The sequence below is a fragment of the Armigeres subalbatus genome, chromosome 1 (assembly GCF_024139115.2).
Source record: "Armigeres subalbatus isolate Guangzhou_Male chromosome 1, GZ_Asu_2, whole genome shotgun sequence".
In the NCBI taxonomy this organism is placed as follows: Eukaryota; Metazoa; Arthropoda; class Insecta; order Diptera; family Culicidae; genus Armigeres; species Armigeres subalbatus.
The window spans coordinates 117,818,841-117,834,415 of record NC_085139.1 but is presented as its reverse complement, the minus strand read 5'-3'; the positions used below and the strand labels follow the sequence as shown (position 1 = coordinate 117,834,415).

The window sequence follows — 15,575 nt, the reverse complement described above, 5'->3', positions numbered from 1 at the left end:
GGGCAGGCAATAATTACAGTTTTACATCAGCAACTTTCAAAAATTGGTGGACCAGGGACATGTACTCGAGATCAAGGCCCGACAACACTTCCCTAATAGGCTTTGGTTGTTTTCCTCGGACCCGGAGATGTTCAGTTAGCGCAGATCTGGGGCCACGATGCTCCTCGCACGCCCACACGACATGATCGATGTCCTGATAATCCTCGCCGCAAACACAGAGATTTCCTTCCGAGAGCCCCACTCTGAAAAGATGTGCATTTAGAGTGTAGTGATTGGACATTAGACGACACATGGTTCGAATGAAGTCTCGTCCCATATTCAATTTTTTGAACCATGGACGCTTCGACACCTGCGGGCGAATTGAATACAGCCATCTACCCAACTCCCCATTTGTCCATTTCTGTTGCTAGCTGTTCAAGGTTTCCTGACGAACTAATGTGAAAAATTCATCGAAGGTGATTTTCCGATCGTAAATATTGCGCATAAATCCCAAAATTTTATTCCCACCTTTCGGTTTCCGCGCCGAGCACTCAGCGCAAGACTCGGCGACAAGGGGAAAGTTATAAAGTTGGTAACCCTGATTTTTGACAATTAATGTCGATTGTTTGTGAGAGTGCACCGATGTCAAAAAATAGAGCTTTTAGCTGAATTTTTTATTGCCAAATGCAAGTTTTGACAGTATTATTCATGTATGAGTGAAAAACATGTATAAAAGGTCTATCGGGGAAGCAGTCGCTGGAGACAAATGTCATTGTCTTGAACGACGAAGTTTCAATGCAAACAGCAATACAGTCGCGATTCGCTGATTGGGCCACGACCTCGGCCCAACTAACGAATTCGGATTTTTAGTTGGGCCAACTGACAGCCATTTGAACACGTGTATATCGACTTGAACATCACAAATGATGTCCAGTGACGCCCAATCCCGTTTTCCGTGTTTACATTGAATTTTGACGTAGTTGGGCCATGGCCCAACCAGCGGAGGCCCAACTAAAAAGTGACCCAAGTATTAAAATCCCAACCAGCGAATCCCGACTGTATCACCTTCCATAGCGCCCACCTTAGCCAAAGAGTCCGCTTTCTCATTTCCCAGGATCGAGCAATGAGAAGGGACCCAAGCCATGGTGATTGTGTAAGACCGTTGTGATAAGGCACTCAAAGCTTTCCGTATCCCATTTAGAAGATACGCTGAGTGCTTAACCGGTTTCATTGACCGAACAGCCTCCAAGGAACTTAGACTGTCGGTGAAGATGAAAAAGTGGTCAGGAGGTAGGGATGCGATTTGCTCGAGTGAATAGTGTATAGCTGCTAGCTCAGCAGTATACACGGAACAAGGCTCTTTGAGCTTAAAGTAGGCGCTATGAAAAACGTTGAAAACACCGAAACCAGTGGAGTCTCCTCACTGGCGTGCCCGTATTTGCTTGCAAATAATGGAGGTATGACCTCCGCACACAGAAAGTCTGGTATTCCATGAACCTCCTGCTTCATGGACAGATCAAAAGTAACAGAGGAACTGTAAGAGTCTAAGAAGTTAGCACGATTGGTATCTACCGAAGAAGGGCTTACCTCCAGCGTTATGTACCAGTGGTAAATACTCATGAATCGAGATTGAGGGTTTTGTTCGAGCAGCTTCTCGAAGTTATCAATGACCAATGGATTGAGAACCTCACAGCGGATGAGGAACCGGAGCGATAATTCCGCGAAACGATCTGTTAGTGGCAGTACTCCCGCAAGTACTTCCAAGCTCATTGTATGTGTCGAATTCATACATCCTAACGCGATACGGAGACAGCGGTACTGAATCCTTTGAAGCTTCAGCATGTGTGTTTTAGCCGCGGACTGGAAGCAGAAACTACCGTATTCGAGGACCGACAAAATGGTTGTTCTATACAACGTCATAAGATCTTCGGGATGCGCTCCCCACCATGTTCCGGTTATTGATCGCATGAAGTTGATCCGTTTCTGGCATTTTTGTGTCAGATACACAATGTGCTTCCCGAAGGTACATTTCGAGTCGAACCAGACCCCGAGGTATTTAGAAGATATGCTATGAGTGATTGTCTTACCCATCAGTTGGAGCGGGAACTTTGCCGGCTTGTGTTTTTTTGAAAAGACAACCATCTCAGTTTTCTCCGGAGAGAATTCGATACCCAGCTTCGTAGCCCAAGTGGACAAATTGTCCAGAGTATCTTGCAACGGTCCTTGCAGATCAACCGATGTTGGCCCCGAAACGGATACAACACAATCATCTGCAAGCTGTCTCAACGAGCAATTTGGCATGAGACATTCATCAATGTCTCTGACGTAAAAATTGTAAAGAAGGGGCTCAAACATGAGCCCTGGGGGAGACCCATGTAGCTAATTCGTGAAGTTGCCGAGTCACCATGAGAAAAACTCATACGCTTCTCTGACAACAAATTGTACAAATAGTTGTTCAAAATTGGTGAAAGTCCACACTCGTGGAGTTTGTCAGATAAGACATCGACGCAAACTGAATCAAAAGCCCCCTTAATGTCCAAAACACTGAGCCCATTTGCTCTTTTTTAGCGAAAGTAAGCTGAATTTCTGAAGAAAGCAACGCAAGACAGTCGTTCGTTCCCTTGCCCCTGCGGAAACCAAATTGTGTATCTGACAACAAACTATTCGATTCAACCCATTTGTCTAGCCGGAAGAGAATCATCTTCTCCAACAGCTTCCGAAGACATGACAGCATCGCGATGGGGCGATACGAGTTACAATCCGACGTGGGTTTTCCGCGCTTCTGGATGGCTATCACCCTCACTTCCCTCCAATCATCCGGAACAATGTTGCACTCCAGTAGCTGATTGAACAAGTTCAATAAGCGCCTCTTCGCGACGTCTGGGAGGTTTTTGAGCAAATTGAACCTGATTCTATCCATCCCTGGAGCGGAATTGTTACATGAAAGGAGAGCAAGTGAGAATTCAATCATCGAAAAGGGACGATCCATATGATCCCTGTCTGCAAAAGCATCACGTAGCTCTTGCCTCACCGGTACCGAATCCGGACAAACTTTCTTTGCGAAGTCAAGTATCCACCGCGACGAGCTTTCACGATCTTCGTTTACGGACGACGCGTTGCGCATTCTTCTCCCGACGGTCCACAGAGTTTTCATTGAAGTCTCGCGCGATAAACCTTCAACAAAAGTGCGCCAATATCCGCGCTTCTTCACTTTGACCAGTTTCTTGAACTGGATTTCGAGCGCGGTGTATCGTTTGTGAAGAACGATCGCCCCGTGTTTCCGAAATTCTTTGAACGCGGCGGATTTCTCGCGATAAAGTTGCGTACACTCGATGTCCCACCACGGACTGGGTGGTTTCCTACGAACCGAAGCTCCTGGCACCGGCCGACGCTGTGCCTGAAGAGCGCTTTCAAGAATCAACTGCGATAGAAACTTGTACTCTTCCCGCGGGGGAAGTGCTTCTATCGACTGTATGCCATCGCTGATGGCGTCCGCATATTTGCCCCAATCGATGTGCTTCGTGAGGTCATATGAAAGATCGATGGAAGCAGATTGCTTATGTCCATTGGAAATCGAAACTTCGATCGGCAAATGATCACTACCATGGGGATCTTGGACCACCTTCCAAGTACAGTCCAACGATAATGAGCTCGAACAAATGGAAAGATCTAGACGGCTATCTCTTGCTGGAGGAGCCACTCGTGTAACTTCTCCTGTATTCAAAATTGACATATTGAAGTCGTCGCAGAGGTCGTATATCATTGATGAACGGTTGTCGTCGTACAGTTCCCCCCAGCCTGTTCCGTGGGAGTTAAAATCTCCCAGGAGCAACCGTGGCTCGGGCATAACCGAGCAGATGTGCGAGAGATCTCTTCGAGATATCGCGGTGTTTGGAGGAAGATATATCGAGGCGATACTGAGGTCTTTTCCTCGAATAGTCATCTGACATGCGACAGCTTCGGTGCCAGACATCGGCGCAAGATCGACTCTATAGAAGGAGTGCTGTTTTTTGATCCCTAAAAGCACCCCTCCATATCGATTTGCCCGATCGCGGCGGATTATGTTGAAATCAGGAAAATGAAGGTTCACATCTGGTGTTAGCCATGTTTCACATAAAGCAAAAGCATCGCATTGTAATTTGTTAACTAAAAATTTAAAAATATCTACCTTTGGAAGAATACTTCAACAGTTTCACTGTAGAATGGAAATTATGTTACCCTTATTGACTAAGTTAGCCATCGAAGGATACAAATGACTCGAGGAGGGGCATTTTCGAAGCCAGCTGCTTCAGAAGAGGAGTCAGAATAGGAAGAACAGTTTTGACCATGTTCTTCACGGGGTCGGAAGCATCAAAGAAGTTGAGGATGAGCTCCACGATGCCAGAAAGTGTGAACATTGGAGCGCTCAGGAGTTCTTCTGCTCGCTCTGTATGCTCTCTTTCTGGCTGAGAAATCGCAAAAATGGGGCATCTGGGATTTTAGATGTTCCCGGAAGCGGTGGAAACTCTCGAGCATCCCGATGTGAAGCCACAAAAGTTGATCGTTTTGAGTATTTCCTCCCGCTTTGAATTTGACCATGTTGGATTGGGGCTCACTTTGAGGCTGTTTTCTAGGCTTTTTCGAGGGTCGCTGGCTCTGTTTTATTCTCTTCCTCGTTGAGCCATTGAAAACAAAGGGAACCCCATTTCCAACCTCGGAGTCAGAGCTACCTTGATCGTCCAAAGGAAGAGACGAGTAGATGGTGTCAGAAACGAGTGGAGGAGCGGCCTTCCTCAACATTTCGGCGTAACTTCGCCGAGAACGTTGCTGAAGAGACCGCTTCTGGTGGATTCGCTGCTGTATGTACGTTGGGCAAGCTTCAAGAGCATGTGGAGGGCTTTCGTTACAATAGACACATTTCGGTGCCGTCTTGCACGCGCCCTCCACATGCTTCTCTCCGCATGATGCACAGCGAGGTTTTATTGCAACAGTACTGAGCGGTATGGCCCAGCTGCTTGCAATTAACACAATTCATCACCTTCGGTACATACAGCCGAACAGGTAGACGAAGTTTGCCAATCACTACGTAGTCAGGCAATGCGGACCCGGAAAAAGTGACGCAGAAAGAGTCAGACGGGGAATAACTCCGCTTCTCTCCCTCCTGCGACACCGAATACATTTGTTTGCAATCCAGTATCGCAACAGGAGGCAAAGAAACGTTCTTGAAACGACCGAAACCTTGTTTCAAATCGTCGCATGTCATACTTCCTCCGTCACCACCCCCGCAATGTCACAGACTGCTGACGGAAAATACACCTTATATTCGAGAGTGAAAAGCTCACAGGTGGCAATCTCGTTGGCCTGTTTGCGATCACTGACCGTGACACGGAGTTTACTGGACCCAACCATGTCAATGGTCGTGACAGACGAAAATCGCTTTTCCAGATCTTTGCTGATCTGGCTGATATTCAAACGTTTGCCTTTGGGTCGAAAGAAAACAACATACGGCCCACTAGAGTCATGAGGGTAGACCTTGGGACGGGGGCTCGTAGAGGAAGTTTTAGCGTTGCTGGTGTCCATTTCGTTTTGGTTTGAAACACCCGAATGCAACGAAACATCTGACATGGAATACGAAGTACCCCCGCCAACTTCGCCTTCGCGCATTGCGGACACGAAATGCGCCGCTGCAATCTATTCTAAAAATTTTAAATTTTAAAACTAAACAATTATCACAAGGGCAGAAAAGAAACACACACACACACAAACAAAATAATGATTTGGGACAGAGGGGAAGACGAGTAAAAAAGAAAGAAAAAACTATTCCAATAAGATGGAGAAGAGAGGGGAACAATGAGAGGGAGCTCAATTAAATATTTGCGTTCACACTGCTGTGTTGCCGGCTAACAGTTCTGGCAGCACACACTAGCTCGATGGACACTCGCCGGTGGTGCGGTCGAAGCGAACCACGCTATTGTTGGTGTTCTCGCCGCACCCAACACTGCAACTGGGTGGATGGATGGTGGCAGGACGGCAGCGTCTGTGTTGGTGGAGACGCACGATGGATGATGACTGTCGGCGTGGGACGATGATGCCTGCGCCTGCGATGGACGCCGAATAAACTGCAAAGTTTTGCGTAGTTGCAAAACCAACGAAATGGCTACTTAACTGCTACAGCTAAGCACCACTTCCACTCAAGCACTATGCTTCAAAACACTTTCGGAAAAAAACCACTACCTGTACTTCAGGAAAAAAACCGAATGAGAAGCAGACCGTACGCGGACTTACAACCGTCTCGCACGGATGCTCGACGTGGAATGATTAAATGGACTTATGTTGGTTTTTTAATGTCAAGTACATAAGGATTTGTAACCTTTTTATTATGGGATTGATAAAATACGTCTTTGGCTAAGGTGGTGCGTATTGCCCAGGCACTTTTTGAAATCCATTTCTTCACGACTTTTCAAAAAAGCATTATCCCGTGTTATCTGTAATATTTTTATATGACTACTCACGGGCAATGCATTTGCAACTTCTTGCACTACCAAATAACACAAAGTTTGCATAAATTGCGATGAAAAGAAAAAAGTTATCAAGGTTTTGCCCTAGGGGGCATATTATACCGTCTTACCCTATTTGGTTTTACGTAGTTTACGTCGAGCGGTCGTGTCTTGTATACAACCCAAACATATTTTTTTATTAAGGTTTACTGACCCTAACTGCAAGTCAGTCCCATCTGTATATGGCATCCATAGTTCCCAGCAAAATAGGTTTCTCCAGTGACGACACCGATAATCTTTCTCTATGGTTTATCACCTCCATTTATTATTACCATTAATCTGCCTGTCTCTGCGTGTCACTAGTTTACATAAAACTTTCTATGCCTTCTACAGCCTGTCTATTTTCCTGTGTATCCTGATCTTCATCGGAATCTTCCGTTTTCGATAATACTGCCGTTTTGAGGGAACCGAGCCATTTTTTAGCAATGGGATGATCTCGATGCTTCTTAGTTCGTAGATGAGAAATAAGATTTCTTCGTTCGGAAAACTGTCGGCCACATATCGGACACTGATACGCTTTCCCATGTTCGTGCTCCTGTACGTGAGCATCTCGGGTTTGCTTGGATTTGAAAGTCGTGTCGCAGATCTCACAGCGATACTCGGTTGGAAAATGCACTTTGCTTAAATGGTTTCCCATATTTCTGCTGAGGGTCCCGCAGAGATTGCATTTCTTTAGTTTACTGACCTTGCCTTCTTCACCATCGCAAACAGTATAGTATTCCTTCCACTCCTTTGTTGCAACATAGTTTCTATTTTCAACGTGCTTCTTTTCGTGTAGTTTGTGAGTCAGTTTAGCAGTGAACTTCTTTGGACAATAGCTGCACTGGAATTCTTGATTCGAGTGGTACGTATTGATATGGATCTGAACAGCCGACAAAGTACTTAATTTCTTTTTACATATGTGACATTCAAATTTCCTGAGCTTTTCGTGGCGGGATTGAATGTGCCTTTGTAGTTTATGTCTTTCCTGAAACACTTTTCCACAAATTTCGCATGCTATTCCTGAAGTATGCAGTCGCATGTGAGCTTTTAACGCCAATTTTGATGAACACACCTTTCCGCATACTTCACATGGCGAAGGATTCGGCTCATTGTCACCCATATGGTACATCTGCACATGCTGCGCTACATTGTTCTTGCTGGTATATCTCCTATCACAGAACGGGCATTTCTCGGGATTTAGATGTTGCCGTTTATGATGATTCAATGACATAACTGTTTTGATAACAATTGTTTCCATTACGCAATCTGGACAAGTATACGGAAGTATATGCGCATGTGAATTGTTCATATGAGTTAGTAATGCTTCAGCCGTTCCATGCGAAGGGCTCATACAAACGTAGCATTTGAAATCTTGGTATCGCGGACGATTCGGATCTACATACCGATAGCGTTTGTAGACTGGTTTCGGTAAATCATACGAATCTATCTTTTTTCGTGTTTTTGTCACTGACAGCTTTTCCTTCTTAGGATATACTTCTTTGTCCTCCTCACTCGGTTTCCAATCTTCATCATCAACATCATTATCATTTCGAATCCCTTCATCTGCAGTATCTGTTTCAGATCCACTCATTTCTGAAAACTTATTTTTTGACTCATTTTCATTGCTCTCGTCTAGCTGTTCGTAGTCGAGATATTCTTCTTCCTCTGGTTCTGGTTTAATGTTAATATTATCGATCAGCCTAAAATGAATTACAATCAATAATCGCTTGAGCTTCCTTTACCACTTATTTAATTATCGCATTTAATTATACTTACATGTCCTGTTGGCATGTTTTTTCCAGAACTTCTATATCCACTTCTTCCTCTTTTATATCAACCTGATGTGGTAGTTGCATTGCACCTAACTGCTGTCGGAGCTTCAAATCATTTGCTCGATAATCTTCGATGGTTTCATGCATCCTTACTAACGTAGTGGTGCATATTTTGCAGATTTTCTGTGGCAATCCATCCGCAGGGTTAACCTGTGTAGAATGAAGGCAATGTAATCGTATTATGAACCAAAACAAGAATTGATTGCAACGATTATAACAGAACATTCATAGATAAATTTGCAATTCATAGATAAAATCATAAAACTCAATTTGTAAAATGTAACCCCATATAACCGTGATAAATAAATCAAAAACGAAGACGTATATGTGTACATATAGTTTTATGCCAAAATACCCAATCATAAAAACTCTGCTTTGAATCGACATCAGATTCTATTGAATAAATATAATAGCATTTATTCATTTCAACCCAGTGCGCTGTGTTTTGATTTTGTACTTACTTCCAGTCGTGTGACTTCAAAAATGATTTGCTGCAAGGAGGTCGCATATCCGGATAATCGCTGCTCGAAAAGAGACCGCATTCGACCTCTTTTATCACAGCACAAACGACATATGTTTTCAATGTCCAAGTCACCCATTCCTTTATTTTACCGGTGAAAACGGATGGAATACCAATAAATTTATTTTTTTCCGAATCGCATTCGCATTCGCACGCCAGAAATCGCCACAACAAAACTGATGCCCCATAAAAAATTTGACAGCTCAGAAATTTCACGATCACCCGACGAAATTGGGTACCTACGAATTCTATGTAAATAGATATTTTTACACCGACGACGTCGTTTGTTGAACACTTTGAGGCTTTGGTCCGATTCGTGAATTAAAATCAAATTAAACTTAAAAGTGACAGTTCGGAAATTATGAAATCCCCCGCTCATAAGAATGGCTGGTGCCAGAGTCTATTATTGCGCATAAATCCCAAAATTTTATTCCCACCTTTCGGTTTCCGCGCCGAGCACTCAGCGCAAGACTCGGCGACAAGGGGAAAGTTATAAAGTTGGTAACCCTGATTTTTGACAATTAATGTCGATTGTTTGTGAGAGTGCACCGATGTCAAAAAATAGAGCTTTTAGCTGAATTTTTTATTGTCAAATGCAAGTTTTGACAGTATTATTCATGTATGAGTGAAAAACATGTATAAAAGGTCTATCGGGGAAGCTGTCGCTGGAGACAAATGTCATTGTCTTGAACGACGAAACGAAAAGTTTCAATGCAAACAGCAATATATAGAGTTACGCAAAGAGGATCTTCTTACACTTATTCTGTAAGATGCTCTTGTTATTCTGTTGCCAACTTTCACTTTTGTTCAACCCTTCAAGTGACTTCACGGGAGCGTTCACTTCTAAAGCTTTTTAATTCGATAACAAAGTCACCCACAGAGTGCAAACACGTGAGTTTCTTGTTGCTACTTTATTGAGGAATGTATTGATGTTTTTTGAAGCTGTTTTTAGATCAAATCTAATACATTTAAATGTGTGCGTTTTAATTCGCCATAATAATCATTAGGCGATAACAATACTTCCGCCTCACCAACAAGCATTTGTTTACTTTGCTCGATAGGTAGACGGTTTGACAGTTCAATAGGTACACTGAACAAAAACTTCCGGCGCATAATGAATGATTTTTGTCTCACCCAAGCCCCATGCCTATTATCGGATGATTTTTAAAAGATAATCATTCAATCCGATCCGCAGAAAGCCAAATTAATTGAAAGAAGATCATGTTTATTTCGTATTATTATCACACAAACCATAATCAAAACAAAAACGTTGGGAATGATTATCATTCAAAATTCAACTATTGCAACAGTCATTTTATACACTGCCAAAAATATCTATATAAGATATATGTGTCGCCGTTATAGATTTTTGCAATAGCTCCACCCTAATATAATCGATATAGAACCACACATAAATTAAATAATTGCTAATTCGAGACCACACATAAAGTTTATTTGGATATATATTTTATTAGTAGTTCGCGTGGAGAATGGTTATGTGTGCGCTGATATACATCATAAGTTAAATCTATGGATTTTTGCCAATAAATATGTGCACACTTAATTTTTTTCGCCGAGGCCGGCAAAATAAATTGCCGAGAATCCAACAGCTGATATCTCGGTAAAAATCTCGGTCAAAGTTTGAATTACAAAGTTAATTAATTAACTGTTCGGTAGTGCGTTGCCGATCAATTCGGTAAAGGGATTTGACGAAACTCAGTGATAAATTATTTTTATTTATTTTCAGATGAATCAAAATAGAAATAAAAAGCGTTAATCAATACGAAAGTAGATTTTATTTTTGGTCGTTTTTGTATTAAAAACGATATGGAAATGCTAAATGAAACCTATCCAGCTTTTTACGCTAGCTATAAATTAACAAGGGGTGAATGGAATTTGACATTAGCTGTGAACCTAATTCATGATACTATCTTGGTAGCCATGAATTAGATCAATTTATTGCCCTGTCAAATTTGGTAAAACATCAAAATAGGTATGTTTTTAAAAACTAGTTCAAGTCAAGACTGATTTTATTCTTTTTAGGACTCTGATTGACCACAAAGAACTCCCCGAATAGAATTATATTATTCAACTATTTTTCTAGTTATCGTTTTTTTATCATAGAGAATTGTAATTTAATTTTTAACGGAATCATAAAAAATATTTTACGATAATTATACCATGAACAATTTTTATGATTGCATTTATAATAAATCCATTTTGGACGATACACTGAATGGGTCGTTAAGTATCGTTACCATTCAAAAAGGTGAATTTTTCCATATATTTTCGACAAGCAATTTTACCAGAAATCATTAGTTTATCATCATTTTTTCATCATGAGATGATACGGATTATAATTGTATTCAACAACGAAGATCAATAGAATGATTTTTGTTAATACAAATAAAGATTCCATGATTAATCCAAATTGAAAGGTGTTCAATAAACATTTAATTGTACGATAGCAGTATCACAATATGTATAATTCTATTTTACAAACTACGATACATGATATGATAGTTCAAGGACACTATGATTCCTGCTACGATTGATATAGCATTTATTCTCAGTTCATGGTACAATAAATGAGCACAAAACAAGTTTTAAACGTATTTTATTCAACATCTTTTATAGTAAATAGTTTTTCTAATCTATTCAAAAAGAACAACGAATTTTCTTTGAAACTCTGTTATCATGAATATCACTATGGGTAATGTCTCAATTTCAATGTTTTTTTTCATTTTCTCCACAAGTATTTGGTAGGCAAGGGTAGGTAAAATTTAAAAAAAAGCTTTCAAACGATTTTGTATGATGCAGACGCTTTGTCCATGTCCAGAGGATATGCTGCTCTCTCATCAGTTATTTTTCGCATGTTTCGAAGGGCTCCACGTTCCTAGAAAATAAGTCAAATAAAACAATGAATGACTGCAATATTAATTTGTTGTCCTGGACAGCTATGCCCTGACTTCTTGATAACAACAAACAATATGATTATCACCTGAACTAAAACAATTGCAAAACATTTGAATCTCGTGATTCATCTTCAAAACGCGTGGCCTCAAACAATTTGAATCACTATACTAATTCAACTCTAATATTGGGTGAATGGCGACCCATATCAATAAGCACCTAATTCAGCCTATATTGATTGACCTATCCCAACAAAAAAATTTATTATCTAAATCACTTCTTCTTCATATTCGCATTACATCCCCACACTGGGACAGAGCCGCCTCGCAGCTTAGTGTTCTTTAAGCACTTCCACAGTTATTAACTGTGAGGTTTCTAAGCCAAGTTACCATTTTTGCATTCGTATATCATGAGGCTAACACGATGATACTTTTATGCCCTAAATCACTGTGTGTGTGTGTGTGTGTACAAAAATTTGAAACAATTTGCTGCATTAAATCAATTAATGCAATAAAATGAGTGCAAATAAATGTAAATTGATGGAAATAATGGAATCTATCCCCCTAAAATGGTATTTTGAACTCGCTAAAATGTTTTTCTCAATAATTATCTGGGATTTTGCTCTTTATTTAAATGGGGAATAATCTGGGTTTTTGCTTTTAACTTTAATAATAGTTTGAGGCACTAAAAGATGTTTTTTTAAAACTTGCATTAAATGAATAAATTACTCGATTACGCAATAAAAGTTTTTGACGAGAAAGGTCGATTGAAAGGGCATTGCGGTAGGTTCTGACGCCATACGGAAAAACTTGATAGTTTGTGCTGAGGGGATTAATATATCCATAATGGTATGGCCAGTTGCAACATTGTTCAATTATTGGATGGATTGTAGGTCATTTACATACATTAAAGAAAGCACATCATAGATTATTCTCACCTTTTGAAGCATTTCTGTGGTTCGCAGTTGAATCTCCCAATTTGAGGTGTATATCGTGCTCTTTCTAGAAAATAAACCATTAATATAATCAGTTTTTTATTTCCTATAATTAAGTTTCCACTTACATGCATTTTCATCCTTTTTGGCAAATAAACTTTTTACTCTTTCAATTAACATCGCCACCGACTTTTAGAGAAAAGTTTAAATGGCGGTTGGCCCAAACACTGTTGTCGAAAGCATTGTCACTAATACACTGAAAAAGAAAACACTTAACTTTTGGATTGGGAAATAGCTATCGAAATCATTTACGATAAGATACGTTTACAATAAAATTATAGCAGGTAATCCTTACTACAGCATGTATGATACGTTAAACATTTTCAATGATTGGGTCGTTATTTTTGTTAATCTTATAAATGTACATGTATCATACAGTATATGATGATTATAAGGCGAATGGAACACTAATAATACCAACTATTCGGCGTACAATTTATTTCTATTCGGGAACTCCCTGAATAGAATTATATTATTCAACTATTTTTCTAGTTATCGTTTTTAATCATAGAGAATTGTAATTTAATTTTAACGGAATCATAAAAATATTTTACGATAATTATACCATGAACAATTTTTATGATTGCATTTATAATAAATCCATTTTGGACGATACACTGAATGGGTCGTTAAGTATCGTTACCATTCAAAAAGGTGAATTTTTCCATATATTTTCGACAAGCAATTTTACCAGAAATCATTAGTTTATCATCATTTTTTCATCATGAGATGATACGGATTATAATTGTATTCATCAACGAAGATGAATAGAATGATTTTTGTTAATACAAATAAAGATTCCATGATTAATCCAAATTGAAAGGTGTTCAATAAACATTTAATTGTACGATAGCAGTATCACAATATGTATAATTCTATTTTACAAACTACGATACATGATATGATAGTTCAAGGACACTATGATTCCTGCTACGATTGATATAGCATTTATTCTCAGTTCATGGTACAATAAATGAGCACAAAACAAGTTTTAAACGTATTTTATTCAACATCTTTTATAGTAAATAGTTTTTCTAATCTATTCAAAAAGAACAACGAATTTTCTTTGAAACTCTGTTATCATGAATATCACTATGGGTAATGTCTCAATTTCAATGTTTTTTTTTCATTTTCTCCACAAGTATTTGGTAGGCAAGGGTAGGTAAAATTTAAAAAAAAGCTTTCAAACGATTTTTGTATGATGCAGACGCTTTGTCCATGTCCAGAGGATATGCTGCTCTCTCATCAGTTATTTTTCGCATGTTTCGAAGGGGCTCCACGTTCCTAGAAAATAAGTCAAATAAAACAATGAATGACTGCAATATTAATTTGTTGTCCTGGACAGCTATGCCCTGACTTCTTGATAACAACAAACAATATGATTATCACCTGAACTAAAACAATTGCAAAACATTTGAATCTCGTGATTCATCTTCAAAACGCGTGGCCTCAAACAATTTGAATCACTATACTAATTCAACTCTAATATTGGGTGAATGGCGACCCATATCAATAAGCACCTATATTCAGCCTATATTGATTGACCTATCCCAACAAAAAAATTTATTATCTAAATCACTTCTTCTTCATATTGGCATTACATCCCCACACTGGGACAGAGCCGCCTCGCAGCTTAGTGTTCATTAAGCACTTCCACAGTTATTAACTGTGAGGTTTCTAAGCCAAGTTACCATTTTTGCATTCGTATATCATGAGGCTAACACGATGATACTTTTATGCCCTAAATCACTGTGTGTGTGTGTGTACAAAAATTTGAAACAATTTGCTGCATTAAATCAATTAATGCAATAAAATGAGTGCAAATAAATGTAAATTGATGGAAATAATGGAATCTATCCCCCTAAAATGGTATTTTGAACTCGCTAAAATGTTTTTCTCAATAATTATCTGGGATTTTGCTCTTTATTTAAATTGGGAATAATCTGGGTTTTTGCTTTTAACTTTAATAATAGTTTGAGGCACTAAAAGATGTTTTTTTTTAAACTTGCATTAAATGAATAAATTACTCGATTACGCAATAAAAGTTTTTGACGAGAAAGGTCGATTGAAAGGGCATTGCGGTAGGTTCTGACGCCATACGGAAAAACTTGATAGTTTGTGCTGAGGGGATTAATATATCCATAATGGTATGGCCAGTTGCAACATTGTTCAATTATTGGATGGATTGTAGGTCATTTACACGGACAGATAAATCAACCCAAACTTTGAGTTCAATATACGCACTATTGAGAATATCGCAGAAAAATTTACCCAAATTTGGGTAGTTTTCCTTTCTTTCCCACATGATTGCTATCAAAACTAGAGCAAGATGCAAACACCTCACCGAGGTTGCTCAGCCCAATAACCCAAATTTGAGTAAATTCAATATTCTCTATTTTGGGTTGATCAAGGTCCGCTTTGGATAAATTAAACTCAGCTTTGGGTAAATTGTTTTCATGGGATTAAAGGCAAACTACCTAGTGCCAGAAAAGTCATTTTACTCAAATTTGGGTTATTGGCCCAAACCACGGTTTTGAGTGCAAACAACCCACTTTTGGGTAGTTTTGGTTTTCAGTGTACATACATTAAAGAAAGCACATCATAGATTATTCTCACCTTTTGAAGCATTTCTGTGGTTCGCAGTTGAATCTCCCAATTTGAGGTGTATATCGTGCTCTTTCTAGAAAATAAACCATTAATATAATCAGTTTTTTATTTCCTATAATTAAGTTTCCACTTACATGCATTTTCATCCTTTTTGGCAAATAAACTTTTTACTCTTTCAATTAACATCGCCACCGACTTTTAGAGAAAAGTTT

At 39.4% G+C, this 15,575-nt stretch overlaps 1 protein-coding gene and 1 long non-coding RNA gene across 2 annotated transcripts; both read right to left on the bottom strand.

The window, feature by feature from the left end:
* Positions 1-6,750: 6,750 nt before the first annotated feature.
* LOC134205746 (zinc finger protein 60-like) lies at positions 6,751-9,044 on the bottom strand. The gene is made up of 3 exons (XM_062681314.1): positions 8,791-9,044; positions 8,274-8,479; positions 6,751-8,197 (listed from the first exon to the last, which is right to left on the bottom strand). The coding sequence occupies exons 1-3, from the start codon at positions 8,926-8,928 to the stop codon at positions 6,820-6,822; spliced, it is 1,722 nt and encodes a 573-aa protein (XP_062537298.1). The 5' UTR covers positions 8,929-9,044; the 3' UTR covers positions 6,751-6,819.
* A 4,825-nt stretch (positions 9,045-13,869) lies between these two features.
* Positions 13,870-15,575, bottom strand: LOC134205740 (uncharacterized). Its single transcript, XR_009978188.1, has 3 exons — positions 15,498-15,575; positions 15,373-15,436; positions 13,870-14,040 (listed from the first exon to the last, which is right to left on the bottom strand). It is a non-coding gene; the product is annotated as an uncharacterized LOC134205740 (long non-coding RNA).

Bases quoted from the DNA above. Each gene is read 5' to 3' on its own strand.
- LOC134205746 (XM_062681314.1), bottom strand. From the start codon at position 8,928: ATGGGTGACTTGGACATTGAAAACATATGTCGTTTGTGCTGTGATAAA. The intron at 8,480-8,790 runs GTAAGTACAAAA...CATTCTACACAG, and splicing joins TTGAAGTCACACGACTGGAA to GTTAACCCTGCGGATGGATT. The intron at 8,198-8,273 runs GTAAGTATAATT...AATTCATTTTAG, and splicing joins AAAACATGCCAACAGGACAT to GCTGATCGATAATATTAACA.